The sequence below is a fragment of the Zingiber officinale genome, chromosome 1A, assembly GCF_018446385.1.
Source record: "Zingiber officinale cultivar Zhangliang chromosome 1A, Zo_v1.1, whole genome shotgun sequence".
Lineage (NCBI taxonomy): Eukaryota > Viridiplantae > Streptophyta > Magnoliopsida > Zingiberales > Zingiberaceae > Zingiber > Zingiber officinale.
In genome coordinates, this window is record NC_055987.1 from 167,564,310 (window position 1) to 167,583,802 (window position 19,493).

The 19,493-nt window shown below is 35.3% G+C and overlaps 3 protein-coding genes across 3 annotated transcripts; 2 read left to right on the top strand and 1 right to left on the bottom strand.

The window, feature by feature from the left end:
• The first annotated feature begins 8,227 nt into the window (after nucleotides 1-8,227).
• On the top strand, nucleotides 8,228-9,500 carry LOC122006445 (transcription termination factor MTEF1, chloroplastic-like). The gene has a single exon (XM_042561952.1). It carries the CDS (start codon nucleotides 8,228-8,230, stop codon nucleotides 9,413-9,415), a length of 1,188 nt encoding a protein of 395 aa, XP_042417886.1. The 3' UTR covers nucleotides 9,416-9,500.
• Nucleotides 9,501-10,002: 502 nt separating this feature from the next.
• LOC122038346 (dnaJ protein homolog 2-like) lies at nucleotides 10,003-17,210 on the top strand. Its single transcript, XM_042598053.1, has 6 exons — nucleotides 10,003-10,328; nucleotides 15,284-15,449; nucleotides 15,740-15,878; nucleotides 15,958-16,234; nucleotides 16,390-16,588; nucleotides 16,695-17,210. The coding sequence occupies exons 1-6, from the start codon at nucleotides 10,179-10,181 to the stop codon at nucleotides 17,012-17,014; spliced, it is 1,251 nt and encodes a 416-aa protein (XP_042453987.1). The 5' UTR covers nucleotides 10,003-10,178; the 3' UTR covers nucleotides 17,015-17,210.
• A 189-nt stretch (nucleotides 17,211-17,399) lies between these two features.
• On the bottom strand, nucleotides 17,400-18,197 carry LOC122038348. Its single transcript, XM_042598054.1, has 2 exons — nucleotides 17,827-18,197; nucleotides 17,400-17,721 (listed from the first exon to the last, which is right to left on the bottom strand). Exons 1-2 carry the CDS (start codon nucleotides 18,021-18,023, stop codon nucleotides 17,619-17,621), a joined length of 300 nt encoding a protein of 99 aa, XP_042453988.1. The 5' UTR covers nucleotides 18,024-18,197; the 3' UTR covers nucleotides 17,400-17,618.
• Between the last annotated feature and the right edge of the window lie 1,296 nt (nucleotides 18,198-19,493).

A 19,493-nucleotide genomic window follows, 5' to 3' on the forward strand; every position in this document is an offset into this window, starting at 1 on the left:
TTAATCCTTAGAAATAACCTAAATAAAAGATAACCATCTCACAAAATTACTTAAGATTACCTGATTGATAACTTAGAATCGGGTGAGATGGATCAAGGTTGAACTTAGTCAAAATCAACTAAACCTAATTAATTTAATTAATCCCAATAAGTCAATAATGTCAAATTATTTAAAAAACATTTGAAAAATTATTTTAAAATCATTTTTATTTGAAAAATTATTAAAAATCAATTTAAAAATTATTTGAAAAATTATTTAAAAATCATTTTTTATTTGAAAAATTATTTAAAAATCAATTTAAAAATTATTTCAAAAATTATTTGAAAAATTACTTGGAAAAATTTTAAAAATTATTTAAAAATAATTTTTAAAATTAATTAAAAATCATTTTAAAAATCATTTAAAAATCATTTTAAAAATTATTTGAAAAATTATTTTAAAAATAATTTTAAAAATTATTTAAAAAATTATTTAAAAATCATTTTAAAAATTAATGGAAAATGATTTAAAAATCATTGGATAAATTATTTAAAAATCATTTTAAAAATTATTTCAAAAATTATTTAAAAATCAATTTAAAAATTATTTAAAAATCATTTTAAAAATTATTTTAAAAATTATTTGAAAAATTATTTTAAAATCATTTAAAACTTATTTGAAAAATTATTTCAAAAATAATTTAAAAATCATTTTAAAATTATTTGAAAAATCATTTAAAAATCATTTTAAAAAATATTTGAAAAATTATTTAAAAATCATTTTAAAAATTATTGGAAATATTATTTAAAAATAATTTGAAAAATTATTTTAAAATCATTTTAAAAAATATTGGAAAAATTATTTTAAAATCATTTTAAAAATTATTTAAAAATCATTTTAAAAATTATTGAAAAATTATTTAAAAATCATTTTAAAAATTATTTGAAAAATTATTTTAAAATCATTTTAAAAATTATTTAAAAATTATTTTAAAATCATTTAAAAATTATTTGAAGAATTATTTTAAAATCATTTAAAAATTATTTGAAAAATTATTTAAAAATCATTATAAAAATTATTTGAAAAATTATTTAAATTTTTTTTAAAAATTATTTGAAAAATTATTTAAAAATCATTTAAAAAATTATTTGAAAAATTATTTAAAAATAATTTTAAATATTATTTGAAAAATTATTTAAAAATCATTTAAAAATTATTTGAAAAATTATTGGGAAATCATTTTAAAAATTATTTGAAAATCATCTTAAAAATTATTTGAAAATCATTTAAAAATCCTTTTAAAAACCATTTAAAAATTCATTTGGAAAAATATTTAAAATTCATTTGAAAAATTATTTAAAAATTTGTTTGAAAAATTATCTAAAATTCATCTGAAAAATTATTTAAAAATTTATTTGAAAAATTATTTAAAAATCATTTGAAAAATTATTGAAAAAGCATTTAAAAAAATTATTTGAAATCTTGTTCGCACTTAATATATTAATTTACTTTCAAAATCATGATCGTACTTAATATATTAATTTACTTTCAAAATCATGATCACACTTAATATATTAATTTAATTTCAAAATCATGATCGCACTGAATATCTTAACTAATTTTAATGAAGTTAACTCCATCTCACACTCACTCATAAGCTGAACATGCTTGATAACCTAGAATGGGTGAGATGAAAAAATTATGAAAATAATTACTTTTAAATACATGCTTGGACTATCGGCATTAATTTATGGGGAGTGAAAATTTTTTTCCCCCCAAGAATATATTTTAAAATATATATATATATATATATATATATATATATATATATATATTTTGAAGTCAAATAAAAAATAATTTTTATTTTAAAGATAAGTCAAAAACAATATATATATTTTTGACTTGTCTTCAAAAATACAAATTATTTGTGATCTGACTTTAAAATTTAAACTTTTCTAAAAAGCTAAATGTTTTCAAAGCTAAGTACTTAAGCTAAGCTCTGATATATATCCTTTTAAGTTAAGTACTTAAACTAAAACTTTTCAAATTTAGCTTAAGTTTAGTTAAGTATTTTTTCGAAGCATTTTTGAAAATTTAGCTAAGTGTTTCTTAAAGTAATTATTTTCAAATGCTAAGTTTTTGTTGAAAATGCTAAGTGTTTTGTCAAATAGCTTTTTCAATTTAAGCTAAGTATTTTTCAAAAAGCTTTTCAAATTAAACTAAGTGCTTTGATATCACAAAATTAGTTAAGTTATTTTTCAAAGTTGAAATAATTTATGACAAATACTTTTTCACTTAGCTAAAAGTATTAAAAGAACATGTCTTCTAAAAAGCTAAGTATTTTTTAAGGTATGACTAAATATTTTTTTCAAAATCTTTTCAAACACACCTAGTACTATGGTTTTTCTTTTAACTCTCCTTGTATTTTGATATATGACAAAGGGGGAGAGTAGCATAGCATAAAATTCAAAAGTAAGATTCAAAAGTAAGCTCTAATTAAGGGGGAGTCTTACATTTTAAAGTTTTAGCTTAAACTTTGTTTACGTCTAAAATTGTTTACTTATGCTCGCTTATACTAAACCTTTAAAAATTGTTACTTATGCATCTGTTTACTTATGCCTGTTTTTACTTAACTTTGAATTTGAGTTGTCATAATCAAAAAGGGGGAGATTGTTGGTGACGGAAGCATCCGACGATCAAACTTGTGTTTTGATAATGGCAAAGGATTCAAAGTTAAGTTGGTTTGTGATCTAACAGTTTGAATGAGCTTGCAGGAAAGTCCTAAGTGTGCTTAGGCAAAAGTCCTAACTGCAGTTAGGCAGGTGGAAAACTCTAGGGGGTGGTAACCCTAGGTCATAGGGGATGATAACCCTATGCGGAAAGTCTTGGCGGGTCGAGGGCTTCAGGTAAAAGTCCTAGGGGGTGGTAACCCTAGGTGAAAAGTCCTGGTGTCGCAAACCAGGTGGAAGATTGGACAGGTCGGGGAGCGGGCGTCCAGCAGAAAGTCCGAAAGCATCAAGCGCCGAGCAAAAGTCCAGTCGATCTGGAGGATCATGCTAGCAACAGGTAAATCTCCTGAGAGGAGTAGGTGAGGACGCGTTTCCCGCAGAGGGAACAGTAGGGGTCCGGTCGACTTAGGATTTTCGGTTGAAAATTTGAAGTCATATCCGGACAGTCCAGAGACTATCAAACACCTTTCTTATCATATCTATGTGTGCTAACCTTGTCTTGCAGGGTATATATGTATTTTGTGGACTAACACGTTGTGTAGGGACAAAAGAGCACACTTGGCCTCGGATGAACAGTGTCTGAGGCACCTCCATGGAGCTTGGAGGCACCTCGGGTGCAAGCCAGAAGAAGTCAGTGCAGCAGAGCTGGAGGCGCCTTGAACCAGAGCTTGGAGGCACCTTGAACCAGAGCTTGGAGGCGCCTTAGAGTGGCTTGAAGGCGCCTTTAAGTGGATGAGGTGCGACTGGATTAGTGCTGATCCACGCGGCTGACTCGGCGGGTTGGAGGCGCCTCGAATGGGCTTTAAGGCGCCTTCAGCAGTGTATAAAAGGACATCTCGACCAGCAGCTCAAGATATCTTCTTCCAAGCAATCTTTCTGCATCTAGCTGCTAACGAGATAGTCCGACAAGGCTACAACTCGACGCCGACGACCCCGAGCCCCGAATTTAGTATTTTAGTTGTCGGTATAAAATTTATTTATAGTTTTTTTTACTTAGCTTGTAATAACTTTACGAAATATAGTTGTTGCCCACCGGAAGTGATCAACGATCACGGGCCTTGGAGTAGAAGTCGCCACAAGATCCGAACCAAGTAATCAACTTGTGTTAGCGTGTGTTTTTGTTTAATTTCCGCTACATTTTACTCTATACGTTTTAATCGAATGAAATAGCCACGAGCGCTATTCACCCCCCCTCTAGCGCTTCTCGATCCAACAGATATCTCATATAGTGCAGTCCATATTCATGAGTATACCTCAAGTACCTCAGTACTCTTATTATCCCTTTCCAGTACTCAACACTGGGATTACTCATGTATCTACTCAGTTTACTTACTGTGTAGACCAAGTCTGATTGTGTACAACTCATCAAGTACATCAGATTTCCAATCACTCGAGAGTACTCTATCTGAGAGATACTTTTACCTTGATTTTTTGATAGATGTTAACTTGTATCTATCAACGTTAGTGCCAACGCAGCATCACCCTTGGTGAATTTCTTAAGAATCTTATCCATATAATGTGACTGACTAAGAACAAGTCCTTCTATTATTCTAAGAATTTTGATTCCTAAAATTACATCAGCTAGGCTCATATCTTTCATGTTAAATCTTGAGTTCAACATATCTTTAGTGGATTTGATTATCTTATCATTACTCCCGATAATAAGTATGTTATCTACATATAGACACAAGATAATGTAGTCATTCTCTGTGACTTTCATGTAGACACACTTATCACATTCATTAGTCTTGAATCCACATTCCTTCATGGCATTATCAAACTTCTCATGTCACTGCTTTGGTGCTTGTTTCAAGTCATATAATGATTTCACCAATCTGCAAACCTTGTTTTATTTTATCCTGGCACAGAAAATCTCTTAGGGTGCTCAATGTAGATTTCCTCTTCTAAATCCTTATTTAGAAAGGCTATCTTGAGATTCTATAGAGAGGCAATAGCCAATAATATTTTAATGGAAGTTATTCTCGACACCGGAGAATACGTATAAAAGTAATCGAGCCCTTCTTGTTGTCGGTATCCTTTGATTACTAATCTGGCCTTATACTTATCAATTGTATCATCTGACTTTATTTTCTTCTTGAAGATCCACTTGCAACCTAGTGATTTACTTATAGGAGGAAGATCCACAAGTTTTCAAGTGTGATTTTGCAAGATAGGGTCTATCTCAGATGCAATTTCATCTCTCCAGTAAAGTCTATCAAAAGAACTTACAACTTCTGAGTAACTTCAGGCTCACTTTCCAAAATGAAAGTGCTAAAATCCGATCCATAAGATTTTTTCTACTTGAGCTCTTTTGCTCTATCTAAGCTCAACATCCACTGATTCCTCATCATCATCTTTACCTTGTGTTTCATATGCCCTCTTTGAGGAGCTAGTATCCTCTCGGATCTTTTACGGAAACACATGCTCGAAGAATGAGGCATTTCTCTATTCTATTACCGAGTTCTTGTGTATCTTGGGTATTTGTGATTCATACACAAAAACTGATACGCAATGTTATTCTGTGCATATCCAATAAATATACAATCAATAATTTTTGGTCATATCTTAATCCTTTTGGATCAGGTACCAACACTTTGGCAAGACACCCTCACATTCGTAAATATTTGTACAACGGTTGTCTTCCATTCCACAACTCATAAGGGCTGTTATCTATTTTGTTTCGGAACATCTTATTTAAAAAGTAATTAGCTATTAACACAGCTTCTCTCCATATGAACGCTGGCAGTCCAGAGCTTAATAGAAGATCATTCATCATCTCTTTTAGAGTTTGATTCTTTCGCTCATTAACTCTATTTTGCCGAGGAGTATAAGGAGCTGTAATTTCATGTTTGATCCTATGTTCAGCACACAACTCAGTGAATGGTGATATATATTCACCGCCTTGGTCACTTCGAACCACATTAATCTTTCTATTAAACTAGTTTTCAACCTTATTCTTATAGAGTATAAATTTCTCTATAGCTTTATCCTTACTTTTGAAAAGATACACATAACAGTATTTTGTATTATCATCTACAAAAGTGATAAAGTATTTATTCCCACCACATGTTGGTGTACCCTTGAGGTCACACACGTCGATGTGAATTAGCCCGAGTAGTTCGTTACTTCTTTTAATATGTTGAAATAATGGCCTTATCATTTTTGCTTCAGCACAAATCTTACACTTGTGTTTCGGGTCAAGGTGGAATGAGGTATGCTTTACATATTTATTAATCTACAAAACACATCGTAGTTAATATGTCCTAGTCTACCATGCCACAAACATGAAGACTCAAGCATATAAGTGGAAGAACTTTCATTTTTATTTATATTAGTCATAATGGCCATTACATTGAGTTTAAATAGCCCATCAGATACATAGTCTCTTCCAACAAACATTCCATTCTTAGATAGTACAACTCTGTCTGACTCAAAAATAATATGAAAGTCATGTTTGCTTAATAGTGATCCGGACACTAGATCATTCCGAATCTTCGGAACATACAACACATTATTCAAAGTAAGGTCTTTGCTCGAGGTCATCTTCAGCACCACTTTTTCTTTGCCCATGATGTCCAAGGTTGAGTTTCCCATGAACAACTTGTCTCCCTTGACTTCTTCAAAGTTGTGGAACAACTCCTTGTTGCAACACACATATATGGTGGCTCCAGTATCAATCCACGATTGCTGCGGGTTTGAACCGACCAAGTTCAACTCAGAGACCACAGTGCAGACTTCGTCCATTTCTAGTCCCTCGTTTAGGTTGGCCTCTTGCTTCTTCTTCAACTTTCTGCACTCCGAAGATTTGTGACCCACTCGGTCATAGTTAAAGCACTTTCCAAAGAACTTCTTCTTTCTAATACTTCCTTTGGGTCTCATCTTGGAAGACTTGGGGTCTTCCGTTTCGAGCTTTGACCGTGCTCGACCACGTTGGCTTTCATAGTAGCTTGAGAGAACAACTTTCTTTCTGAACTCTTGTTATTTTCTTCGATGCAAAGCCAAACAATGAGTTCCTCCACATTCATCTCCTTCCACTTATGCTTCAGGTAGTTCTTGAAGTCCTTCCAGCCGGAGGGCAGCTTCTTAATGATAGCAGTCACTTAGAAGGTTTCACTTAGAACTATCCCTTATGAGTGGATCTCATGCAAGATCACTTGAAGCTCCTGGACTTGGTTGATCACTATCTTGGAGTCAATCATCTTGTAGTCTAGGAATCGACCCACGATGAACTTCTTAGCCCCTGCATTCTCCGTCTTATACTTCTTGTCCAGGGACTCTCACAACTTTTTTGTCGTTCTCTTTATGCTATACATAGCGTACAACGAGTTGACAAGACATTTGATGTTGTAGTTTCGGTAAAGAAACTCAGAATGAGTTTATGTCTCTATTGCATCGATGGTCTGCGCATCAATCAAACACGGGGAAAAGAGAAATCGATGATGCAAAATTTTATATTTTAGTTGATGAAGCAAGAGATACATCTAATAAGGAGCAGGTGACTATTATATTAAATTTTGTGAATATTGATGATTTTTTACTATCTTTTTTACTTTCGATGCATAAGATTTGTGCTACCTGAGAATGTAATTAGATCATAATAAATTTGATACTACCGGTCATGTAAAATTTTAAAATTTATTAGTTATTTCTAAATTATATCGTAGATTAGTTAGAAATAAAAAAGTCAGGAATTTACAGTTTGATTGACAGAAATTTTTTTTTCTCATTTATTCTAATTTTTATATTATAACTAAATCGTTTACTTTATATAATATATATTGAATCTAACATATTTATTTAATTAACATGATTTGTCTCATTTTACCTTTTCTCATTTCTATAGTAACAAGGAAATGAATATTTTTAGGTATGAAATTTATTAAAATTTACTGAGATGGAAAAAGAGTTTTTAATAAATTTTATAACCATCTATATTGAACAGTGTTAATTGAAAAAGATAAATGATATAAGAATTAATGAATTTATAAAGAATATAACTTTAATAATATTTTTATTTCATGCTTTCGAATGATTTAAATATTAAATAATTTTATTTTATATTATATAAATAAAAAAACTATTCACATACTTTTTAATTTTATTTATATGTTTAAATTGATTAATTTATTATTATTATTATTATATATATATAATCTGTCTAGATAATTTTGAATCCAGATTACACCCAACCAACTTAGTGACGGAGATCATTAATTATTATATTAATGATATAATAATTAATCAATTTATTAAGAATATAATTTGAATAATATTTTTATTTCATATTTTAGAATGATTTAAATATTAAATATTTTTATTTTATATTATATAAATAAAAAAATTCACATATTTTTAATTTTATTTATATTTTTAAATTGATTAATTTATTATATCATATATAATCTGTCTAAATAATTTTGAATCCGGATTATACCCAGCCAACGTGGTGGCGGAGATCTAAACGGGGCCGGGGAGACGGAGTTGTTGGACAACAGCCTGGTGTGACTGCAACTGTAGACATGGTGGTGTTTGTGGGGGCACATGGCCAGCAGATGGACGACATCGAGGCCAACGTCGGCCGTGTTGCCAACTCCTCCTCCACCACCGCCGTCGTGTTAACTCTCACCGTAATCTTGACAGATCACGCCGACGTTTTTTCTTTGTATTATCCATGCAATCGAATCCACCAATCATCTTCCAGAATTCTGCCACGTATTAGCCTAGTCAACCTTTGCCATCAACGAACGATAAAGGTTGGATTTTTCCCCAATTCCTCTCAGCTGTTCCTCCATTCCACCACTACCAATCATCATGCCGCTCCACTCACTCTGCAGCGGCAGCGGCAGCGGCGGCGGCGGCAAGTTTGCAGCAAACCCACGGCCCATCAAACCACCCTCCCTCTTCGCATCGCCTTCCCCGACACCCAACCAAGTCCACTTCCCCCTCCCTCCTCGACCTTCCACCTCAAGAAGAAGATCCTGAGCCTCGAGGTGCTGGGCGTCGACGCCGGCCGCGCCCTCGCCCTCAACCCGGCCTTTCGTGCCGCCTCTCTTGACTCTGTCCACGCGATCATCTCCTTCCTCCTCTCCAAGGGCCTGCACCACAAGGACCTCCCCCGCATCCTCGGCATGTGCCCCTCCGTTCTCACCGCCTCCGTTCCCGCCGATCTCGCCCCCGTATTCGACTTCCTCTCCCGCGACCTCGGCGTCGCCCCCGCCGACCACCGCCGCGTCGTCAACAAGTGCCCCCGACTCCTGGCCTCCAGCGTCCCCCACCAGCTCCGCACTGCTCTGCTCTACCTCCGTCGTCTAGGGTTCCGCGACCTCGCCTGGCTCGCCCACCACGAGCCCGTCCTCCTCGTCTCCAGCGTCGACCGCACGCTCATGCCCAAGCTGGACTTCCTCGTCGGCCTCGGGCTGAGCCAGGAAGACACAGCGGCGATGGTGCTGCGCTGCCCCGGGTTGTTCACCTTCAGCATCGAGAAGAACTTCAAGCCCAAGTTCGAGTACTTGGACAAGGAGATGGGGCGGCGGGTGGAGGAGCTGAAGGAGTTCCCCCAGTACTTCGCGTTCAGCTTGGAGAGGAGGATCAAGCCGCGGCACGAGGAGCTGTGCCGGAGGGGGATGCATACGATGCCATTGCCAGCGATGCTGAAGAGCACTGACGAGGAGTTCAGGGAGCTGATGGAGAAGAACACGCAGCTTTAATAGGCTAAACCTCCTTGTACATGATCATTTTGTGTAGAAAATTATATTCTCTTTATCGTGCATATTCCGTATATATTAGTCACTATTCTAAACGTTAGTAGTCTTCCGTGATTTACTTTCTTTGTGTTGATCTTGAGACGGATTAACAGAGACACTGGGGGTGAACATATTCGTTTTTTTGCCACAATATTCCTCAATTCAGACGCCTTCTCAGTATTCAAAATATATTTTCTAATCAGGAGTGAAGATCATAAAAATAACCGATATATCTCAAACAATTACTCGATTGATTTGGATAGTTTTAAACAAGTCACTTTAGTCCCAGTATAATGATTAGGGCATCTTTTCAATTTCAGTGAATTAACACGGGACAGATGAGCCAGATATCCAAAAAAAATCATTTAGCAGAAAAAAATGCTGCTCAATTTCGAAAACAAAGGCATGAATTGAAAGGCATGAAATACACAGATGTAGAACAAACTTCTAATTATGGGAAGATGAGGGGCTAGCAACCGAAAATGATGCCTCTTAGCCGAACTCGAGGGTGGTATGTGCAAATATTCCACCTCAGAGTACTTCTCACCTCTAGTTAGACAAAGTCAGTGTTGACCGCGCCCGTCCACTACGGGGGTCGTCCTCTCCTTCTTCCTCTTCTTCTTCGATCTGGGCAGCGAGCTGGGAGGAGGAGATTGGCGTTGGAATTTTGGGATTTCCTGTTGGATCTGTAGGTCTCCGATCGAGAAAGCTAGTTTCAGCTGCGGAGATGTTCGGAAGGGCGCCACAGAAGAGCGACAACACGCGGTACTATGAAATCTTAGGGGTGCCCAAGACCGCCTCGCAGGATGATCTCAAGAAAGCCTACCGGAAGGCCGCCATCAAGAACCATCCCGACAAGGGCGGCGACCCCGAGAAGGTGCCGATATTTACTTCTTGATTAATTTATTTTCTTTTCCGCGCCTTTGCCTCTTCATATCTGCTCTACTTTTATTTTCTTTGTAAACTGGATCTGCCTTGGATAAGTTCGTTTTACCCTTGTTCGATCCGTCTCGAATTGCTTTCTTGATTCGACGGCTTGGTGATTGTCTAGAATTATAACTTTCATGCGTATGCCTTGCTTTTAGATGTAAGTCGTTTTTTAGATAAACAAAAAAGTTCGTTTTTTCTACATGGTTATCAACGAAAATGATCCCATTATTTTGTAGCTAGACTCTGCTTTTCATTCTAAAAATCTTGAGAACTTTGTCCATTGAATCTGCCAAAAGGAATCGTGCTCAATTTTATCGGTAAATTTAGGTTTCTCACATTTACAATATGACTGTGGAGATCTGATGGTGAAGGATGTCGACATTGAAAGATATGCACAAAAGAAAAGGAACGACGCCTAGAATTGGGGATGTGCCTAGTGAGGTTGCACTCCCCGATGCTTATGTCGACTAGATTTTGATGTATTAATTGTAGGAGGAAGAAGGAGAAGATTGCGTAACTCGCAACATTCATTGTCGTTATGTTGGAAAAAGAATTATTGGAGAAGAAAATAAAAGAATTAGGGGAGAAAAAACTACTCTACGTGGAAGAGGAGAATAAAACAAAATAACTCAACTTGCTTCATTCATTGAAAAAAAGTACATATTTATAGGCTTACTGGATAAACACTAATCTCAGATATATTGAATCTAGACTTTATTTTTCTTTATTCTATCTCCATGAACTCTTATTCTTATCAAGATTGTCACCTCATCAAATTCTATTTCCACGAACTCTTATTTTTATCAAGATTTCCACCTCATCAAATTCTATCTCCATCCACTAACTCCATATTAATTTATTATTATTTTTATCCAAAGTCAAATTTAATTTCAACACCCCCTCTTAAATTTAATTTTGCAAATCCAAGTAAATTTTGCATCTTGATAAAGTCTTCAAATTTGAGAGGCTTGGAAAAAATATCAACAACTTGATCTTGAGACTTTATATATTCCACTTGCATCTCTTTTCTTGTAATGCACTCTTTGATATAGTGATAACGCGTATCAATGTGCTTTCTTCTATCATGGAAGACTTTATTATCAATTCGAATCTTGGTTGTCTTATGCCCTTTAGGAAGTGGAGTTAACTCCCATGTACATTTCTTTTCTATCACCTTGACTTCTTCATCCATCACATCTTTCCACTTTTTGCTCTTTATAGCTTCTTGGAAATCTGTAAGCTCGCAATTGGAAAAGAGGCAACATAGAGTAAGATTTTCTTGATTTTCGGTTACCTCATAAATGCTCTGTAAGCTTCTAAAGTGTGGTACTCTTTCACTTGAAGTTGATGTAGATGAATTCTCTTGAGTACTTGATGTTGGTGTTACTAGTGGAGTAGTAGGCTCTCCTCTTGTTTGCTCCACCCTTGGTTGCTCCACATCTTCTTCTTCAAAGTATGGGAAGAAGTTGTAATCTTCATTTTGAGATTCCCAATTTCATTCTTCTTCTTCATTAAATACAACATCCCGGCTGATGATTGTCTTCCCAGTATCTGGATTGTATAGCTTATACCCTTTTGAGTTAGTATCATAGCCAATAAAAATAAACTTCTTACTTTTATCATCCAGTTTGCTTCTTGCTTTATCAAGCACTTGAATGTGCACTATACTCCCAAAAACTCTTAGATGAGAAATCCCAGGTTTCCTTCTGCTTCATGTTTCTTGTGGTGTCTTGCCCCACACACTCCTTGTTGCTGATCTGTTTGATAAGTATACTGTACAGGCAACCGCTTCTGCCCAAAGTTCCTTTGGTAGCCCCTTGCTTTTGAGAATGCTCCTTGCCATGTCAAGGATGGTTTGATTCTTTCTTTCCGCCGCTCCATTTTGTTGGGGGGATCTTGGAATCATCAAGGGTCATCGTATTCCATTGGTTTCACAAAATTCTTGAAACTCCTTTGAGATAAATTCTTCTCCTCGATCAGAACACATAGCTTTGATCTCGAGACCGCTCTCCTTTTCTACGGTCGCTTTAAATTTCTTGAAAATGCCGAAGACCTTTAATTTTTTGCTTCAAGAAATATACCTTTCTTGATGTAAGGTAGTCCTCTCACCATCTCTTTTTTTGAAAGCAATTCTAGTCCTCCAAAATTGAGATGCACAAATCGAAGATGTCATAGCCAAGTGATGTCTTTATAACAAGCTTTGTGACAATTGATAACATCATTTTGAATATTAAGCAAGAACATTCTATTTCTTGACATAGACACCTTATCAATCAAGCAACTAATACCATCTTTCAAGATAAGCATGTTATCTTTTAGATGAATATCATATCCTTTTTCCAAAAGTTGTCCTAAGCTCAAAATGTTGCTCTTTATATTTGACACAAAGAAAACATTTGAAATATATTCATGTTTTCCATTCTTCAAACGGATGAGAATGTTACTTTTGCCTTTCACCTCGATCTTTGATTCATCTTCGAAGGATACATTACCACCAACTGATTCATCAAACTCTACGAACATGTTTCTTTTTCCACACATATGATTGCTTGCACTAGTGTCGAGATACCAGATTATATTTTCGCCTCTTTCATTATCTTTATATGCTAGCAGTAAGGTGTCATCTTCCTCTTTCCTTTCTTCTATATAGTTTACTCTTATATACTTTATTTTTGGGTGATCTACATTCTTTAGCATAATGTCCAAATTTGTCACAATTGTAGCACTTAACTTGAGACTTATCGTACCTTGAGTTTGTGTACCCTCTTCCACGTCCTCTTATTGAATGCTCTCCTCTTTCATTGTTGTTGTTGGAAACCCATCCTTGCTCATTAGGACGACCTCGACCATATCCACGACCTCTTCCACGTTGACTTCTATTGTTACTGAAGCTTTCATCTTTCTTTGTCAGTTGAAGAGTCGTCTTCAAGAAATCTTGTGTAATTTCTTCATTTATCTTCTTATTTTCTTCATGGGCTTGTAATGAACCCAGGAGTTGTTCTATCGTCATGACTTGTAGATCCTTGGTCTCTTCGATGATGGGTGTGGTGCTATCAAATTTTGAATCCAATGATCGAAGAATTTTCTCAATAATAGTTACTTCTAATTTCTCATCATTTCTCTTTAGTTGATTGGAAATGGTAGAGACTCTAGAAAAATAATCAGACACCAACTCACATTCTTTCATATGAAGAGCATCAAATTGACTTCTTAATGTATGAAGTCGTACCTTTTTTACCTTTTCTTCTCCTTGATATGAGACTTGGAGTTTTTCCCATGCTTGCTTGGCTGAAGTAGCACTTGAGATCTTCTCAAAGCCATCCTTATGTAAATCTTGATAAATGAGGAAGAGAGCCTTCTTGTCTTTCTTTCTTAAATCTCTCAGACTGTCTTTTGTTGTTGGAAATAACGCCGAGTCATCATGCGGCTCAACATTGTCTTTTTCTATAACTTCCCAAACACCATGAGCTCCAAGAAGCGCTTTCATCTTGATACTCCAGTTATCATAATTACTCGCCTTGAGTATTAGAAATTGGAAGGGAACATACCACCATTAGACATAGCTCTGATACTACTTTGTTGGAAAAAGAATTGTGGGAGAAGAATCCACTCTACGTGGAAGAGGAAAATAAAACAAAATAACTCAACTTGCTTCATTCATTGAAAAAAAGTACATATTTATAAGCTTATTGGATAGACACTAATCTCAGATATATTGAATCTAGATTTTATTTTTCTTTATTCTATCTCCACGAACTCTTATCCTTATCAAGATTGTCACCTCATCAAATTCTATCTTCACGAACTCTTATTCTTATCAAGATTGCCACCTCATCAAATTCTATCTCCATCCACTAACTCCATATTAATTTATTATTATTTTTATCCAAAATGAAATTTAATTTCAACACGTTATTCTTATAGATGCTGGACAGAACAACTTGTTCAACTGATTTGATCAAACTTCCCACTGCATAATTTACTTGTTTATATGTTAGAACCAGTTAATTTCCTGGCTTGTTAACCCACATGTTTAAAACTAGTATCTCAAATCTTTTGTGTGTGAACCAGTTAATTTCCTGCTCTTCAAGTTTCTTCGTTTGCACAGCAAGCCTATCTTCTTGTCCATCAGCTTCACTTTTCTATATTTCCTCTTTTAATCACAAAATTCTCCTCTTTTAATATGTGCATATTTCTTAACAGATTTCTTTTAATATGTGCAAAATTCTTCAAATCATTCTTTTAATTATCAATCTACCTTATTTTAATGCAAACTACTATGTCCTCTCATCACATATACGCCGTGCAATTGGCCGACTGCCTATACCTATGCCTGAAATTTTGATTGTCTAGAACACTTGATGGTATAGAGTGATTTCCTTAAATATGTTTGACATTTGGAAAAATCTGTGATGTTTATTGGCCGACCGAGCATTGGATTTTGATGTATCTTAGCATCTAAGATTGGGTCTGAATCAAATATTCCTGGTCTGCAATTCCCAAACCTCATCATCATTTATCAGAGAGGTCTGTGGATCAATTATAATTTCTTGAATTAGATGATGTGTTTCTATCAGATAACTTCGTCATCCTCTTTGGAAGTTGACACTTGGAATCGGAGGCTAATAACCTGTTTGTCTTGTAGCTAGCAAAAGTGGCCGCTGTTGTTCGGTAATGGCTCTTTGGTTTAGGTTTTTCTTTTGCCCGTAAAACAAAAAAGAAATCCAGTCGGTTGGTTTTTGGACACGGAAAGTTCCAAAATAATTCTTCCAAGTTTCTTTTCAACATTGGTGCACTGGGATGAATGCTTATGCCTAGTTTTTGGATTCAGGATTTGTCTTGCCTGTCTTGTGTTTATTTCTTGGAAATAAAATAATGATGGATTATTTATTTCTCTTTCAGTTCAAGGAGCTGGCCCAGGCTTACGAAGTGTTGAGTGATCCTGAGAAACGAGAAATCTATGATCAATATGGTGAAGATGCCTTAAAGGAGGGAATGGGTGGTGGAGGTGGTGCACATGATCCATTTGATATATTCCAGTCCTTCTTTGGTGGAAGCCCCTTTGGAGGTAAGTGATAAGCATTTGCTGGAGTTTTCTTTAGTCGCAAGGGACATTGGCCAGGTGAATTATTCTCTTGTAGTTTAAAATTTTGAAATACCAATTAGTCTTCTTTTCTTCCATGCTGCTGAGTAAATTTTTATTTTTTTAATGCTTCCTTTTAGTTATCAAGTTCAACAAGTCCGTATGATGATCATTATCTTGCTAACATATTTGTCTTATAGAATGACAAAACTGGTAGGGAATTCTTGTTGATCTTGGATAATGTGTTATCATATTACCCATCTTTTTTGGAACAGGAGGAAGCAGCAGGGGACAAAGGCAGAGGAGAGGGGAGGATGTGATCCATTCTGTCAAGGTTTCTTTGGAAGACCTTTATAATGGAACTTCTAAGAAGTTATCACTCTCACGTAGTGTCATCTGCCAAAAGTGCAAAGGGTGGGCTGTCTACTACTGCCATATTATGGATTCTTGGACAATTGATTATTGCTCATTGATTATTTATGCACTTGTACAGCAAGGGTTCAAAATCCGGCGCTTCCATGACTTGCGCTAGCTGTCAAGGATCAGGTATGAAGGTCAGTATTCGCCAATTGGGGCCTGGCATGATTCAACAGATGCAGCACCCATGCAATGAATGTAAGGGAACTGGTGAAATGATTAATGAGAAGGACCGTTGCCCAGACTGCAAAGGGGAGAAAGTCGTCTCAGAGAAGAAAGTGCTGGAGGTTGTAGTCGAGAAGGGTATGCAACACGGGCAGAAAATTACATTACGCGGGGAGGCTGATGAAGCGGTACGTGTTTTTTTTTATATATATAAAAACAAACTTCATCTTCATTTTTCTCCCAACATAATCTTTTAAACTAGATATCCTCTCTTATACAGGAATTTTTTTCTCAATTAAAAAAATATTTTCTTTCTTTGATTGAAATTGGTTATTGTATGCAGCCTGACACTATTACTGGAGACATTGTGTTTGTCATTCAACAAAAGGAGCACCCCAAGTTGAAGAGAAAGGGCGATGATCTTTTTTATGAGCATACATTGTCCCTCACCGAGGCTCTATGTGGCTTTCAGTTTGTTTTCAATCACCTTGATAGTAGGCAGCTACTTATTAAATCAAACCCAGGGGAAGTTGTCAAGCCCGGTGAGCTTCACTTGCCCATCATGTGCATATTCTAATCATTCTTCATGTTGATATAGTTTTTTCTTTTTTTGTTGGCCTGTGTTTTGAATCAAAATTGCTGACGCAGATCAATACAAGGCAATAAATGATGAGGGCATGCCAATGTACCAGAGGCCCTTCATGAAGGGTAAACTCTACGTACACTTTACCGTTGACTTCCCTGATTCTTTGGCAGCAGAACAGTGCAAAGCTCTTGAGGCAGTGCTCCCCCCAAAGCCTTTGTCTCAGATGACGGATATGGAACTCGATGAATGTGAGGAGACAACATTGCACGATGTTAACATTGAGGAGGAGATGAGGAGGAAGCAAGCTCAAGCACAGGAGGCTTACGAGGAGGATGGCGATTTCCATGGAGGTGCCCAAAGAGTGCAGTGTGCCCAGCAGTAAGCTAGCTGTTATTGTGCTCTGGCTCTCACCGCTTGATTTATATACATACCAATTTACTGGTAGACTTTATTCTTAAATCTAGCGCATGCTACTACTGCGCAGTATCATAATCATCTTCATGCAGCTCTAAAGCAAATTGATAGACCAAGTAACTGACTTCCATTTATATGTAATTGATCCTCCTGTTGTTTGCGAATTTTGTTGAGCAATTCATGTGTTATAACTAAACATGCTTAAAACTTGCAGTTTTGTTATTGGATCAGAGAATGATGACAAACAAATTAACAAACGACATTTAGTATGGCAACTAAAGTAAATATTATGTAAAGAAGATGAATTTATTTCTAATTATATTAATTTGTTTTAAAGCAGAAGCTGTAGATCATCCGGTCCTAAAGACTGTCGGTCATTTAATTAATCATAAAATTTTGATTACATGCACGTAGGCAGACGGAGGAGGGTTATAACATCATCGAACTCCTGTATTTTCCAACAATGTAAAAGATAAATTCAGCAGCAGTTGTCGAAATACACGTACACATCAAATTAACTTCCTCCGGCTCGTACTATAGCTCATGACTTTGTGGTCTCATATGTCAAGATCTCATTCAGAGATGTCTAATGGCTTGAAGTACTTGCCGTCTAAAAGGTATGCGCCGATCGCCAGGCGGACTGCCCAAACATCCTTCGGCTTCCTCGCTATAATCCTGCACCACGACGACGGCGGCACGACAAACAGTTGGAAACGCATCGAGTTCGGCCTTCTCCGTTTTTCATACTTAATTTTTTATCTGCCTAATTTAATTAATTACCTTCCGACGTCGCCCTCCTTGACCAGTCCAGAGTTGATCTTGAGCGACGGCATGGGGGTGGCGGTCTTGAGCGTCGGCGGCGCCTCCACGACGACGATCGGGGAGCCGACCGTGAGTTGCTTCCCCTCGCTGCTCGCCGAGTCCAGCTGACATCGAACGCTCAAAGAAGGATAACCAAACCGGAGCAGCGTGTGCATGGTAATTTTCTCCTAATTTTTCAGACAATGATAAGGATAAGGATAAGGATAAAGAAGAAGATATAGGAGCGGATTTATACGATGGGAATTGAGTAGATATATTCTCATGAGAGGTGAAGCGATCAGCTCAGGATAAGGGGCTAAAGAAAATTTTGTTGATATTTTATTCTTGTGATTTGTGAATGAAACTTTATTTCAATAGACAATTATAAATGTTTGTTTTTGAGAGAGATCGGGGTGTATTATTTGTATGGAGTTGATATATTTTTATTAATTTTTATAGATCTCATATCCTTATGAAAAAAATTTCATATAATTCTATAGATTTTTTTGCAAGAATTTTATAGATATTTGTAAATTTTACGGAAACTTGTGAAATTAAGAGAGTGTATTCAATCTTGGAAAAACGTAGACGCGATTATGATCTCGCACAATATTTATTTTTAAATAAAACTTAACATACCTAATTAAATTTATTTTTTTAATAAAATAATAAATAACATACTTGTCCATAAATTTTTTTTTCAACTTTTTATACTTTTATCTTATTTTGACTAAAACAAAGACGAGATAACATCTCACTTTAAAAATAAACTTTAATAATATTATAATAATTTTAAATATTTTTATTTATAATGTTGATCAACGTCCCTTTAATTTGGTTAAACTTTTAATAAAATGTTAAATTGATAAATTTGATTAGTAATAAAATTAATAATATTATTATTAATTTGATTAGTAATAATATTATTAAAATAAATAAATATAAAAATAAAAAAATTATTTAAGAATTTTTAAAATTTAATAAATTTTATAGAAAGAGTTTCATTAGATTTTATTAAATTATCTATTAATTAAATTGAGAATTAATTTGATTTATTAATATATACTTTATATTAAAACATATTGTCTCAAGTTTTTCTTCCCTCTACGCATAATGTCGCCATCCAAATCGATTTCAACTTTGACCTGCTCGCAAGTAGTAGACGAAAGGATGACCGGTCACCTCAAATAATTTTTTTATTTGTTTTCCTCCTTTCCGGCGCACCGCAGGTTTCACCGGATGACACTCATTGTTTCCCATCACGAGCAACCAGAGAAAAAATCTCCATCGGCAGCCCGTCGCCGTGAGTCGCTACTTGAGAAAAGGCTGTAAGCGACTGTAGTTTCATTCCTGCCGTTCAGATCCATTCTTTTACCATTATAATATCGGAGAACGACATTTTAGAGGACTCTCAATTTCGCATAAAATGCATGTTGAGAGGTTGATGTAGGCCGCTGAGAGGTTGAACAAGGATAGAGCCTTTAAGATCAAAGAAATAATTAAAATCGGGGAGCGAGAAGAGAATGAACTTATTTGTAAAAAATTAAAGCAATTTGAAGTCTATAGAAATCTCAAGGATGAGGAGAAGACTTTTTTTTTTATTTTTAAAATTATACCAAGTATTTTGGAGAGTTCTTATTGATTAA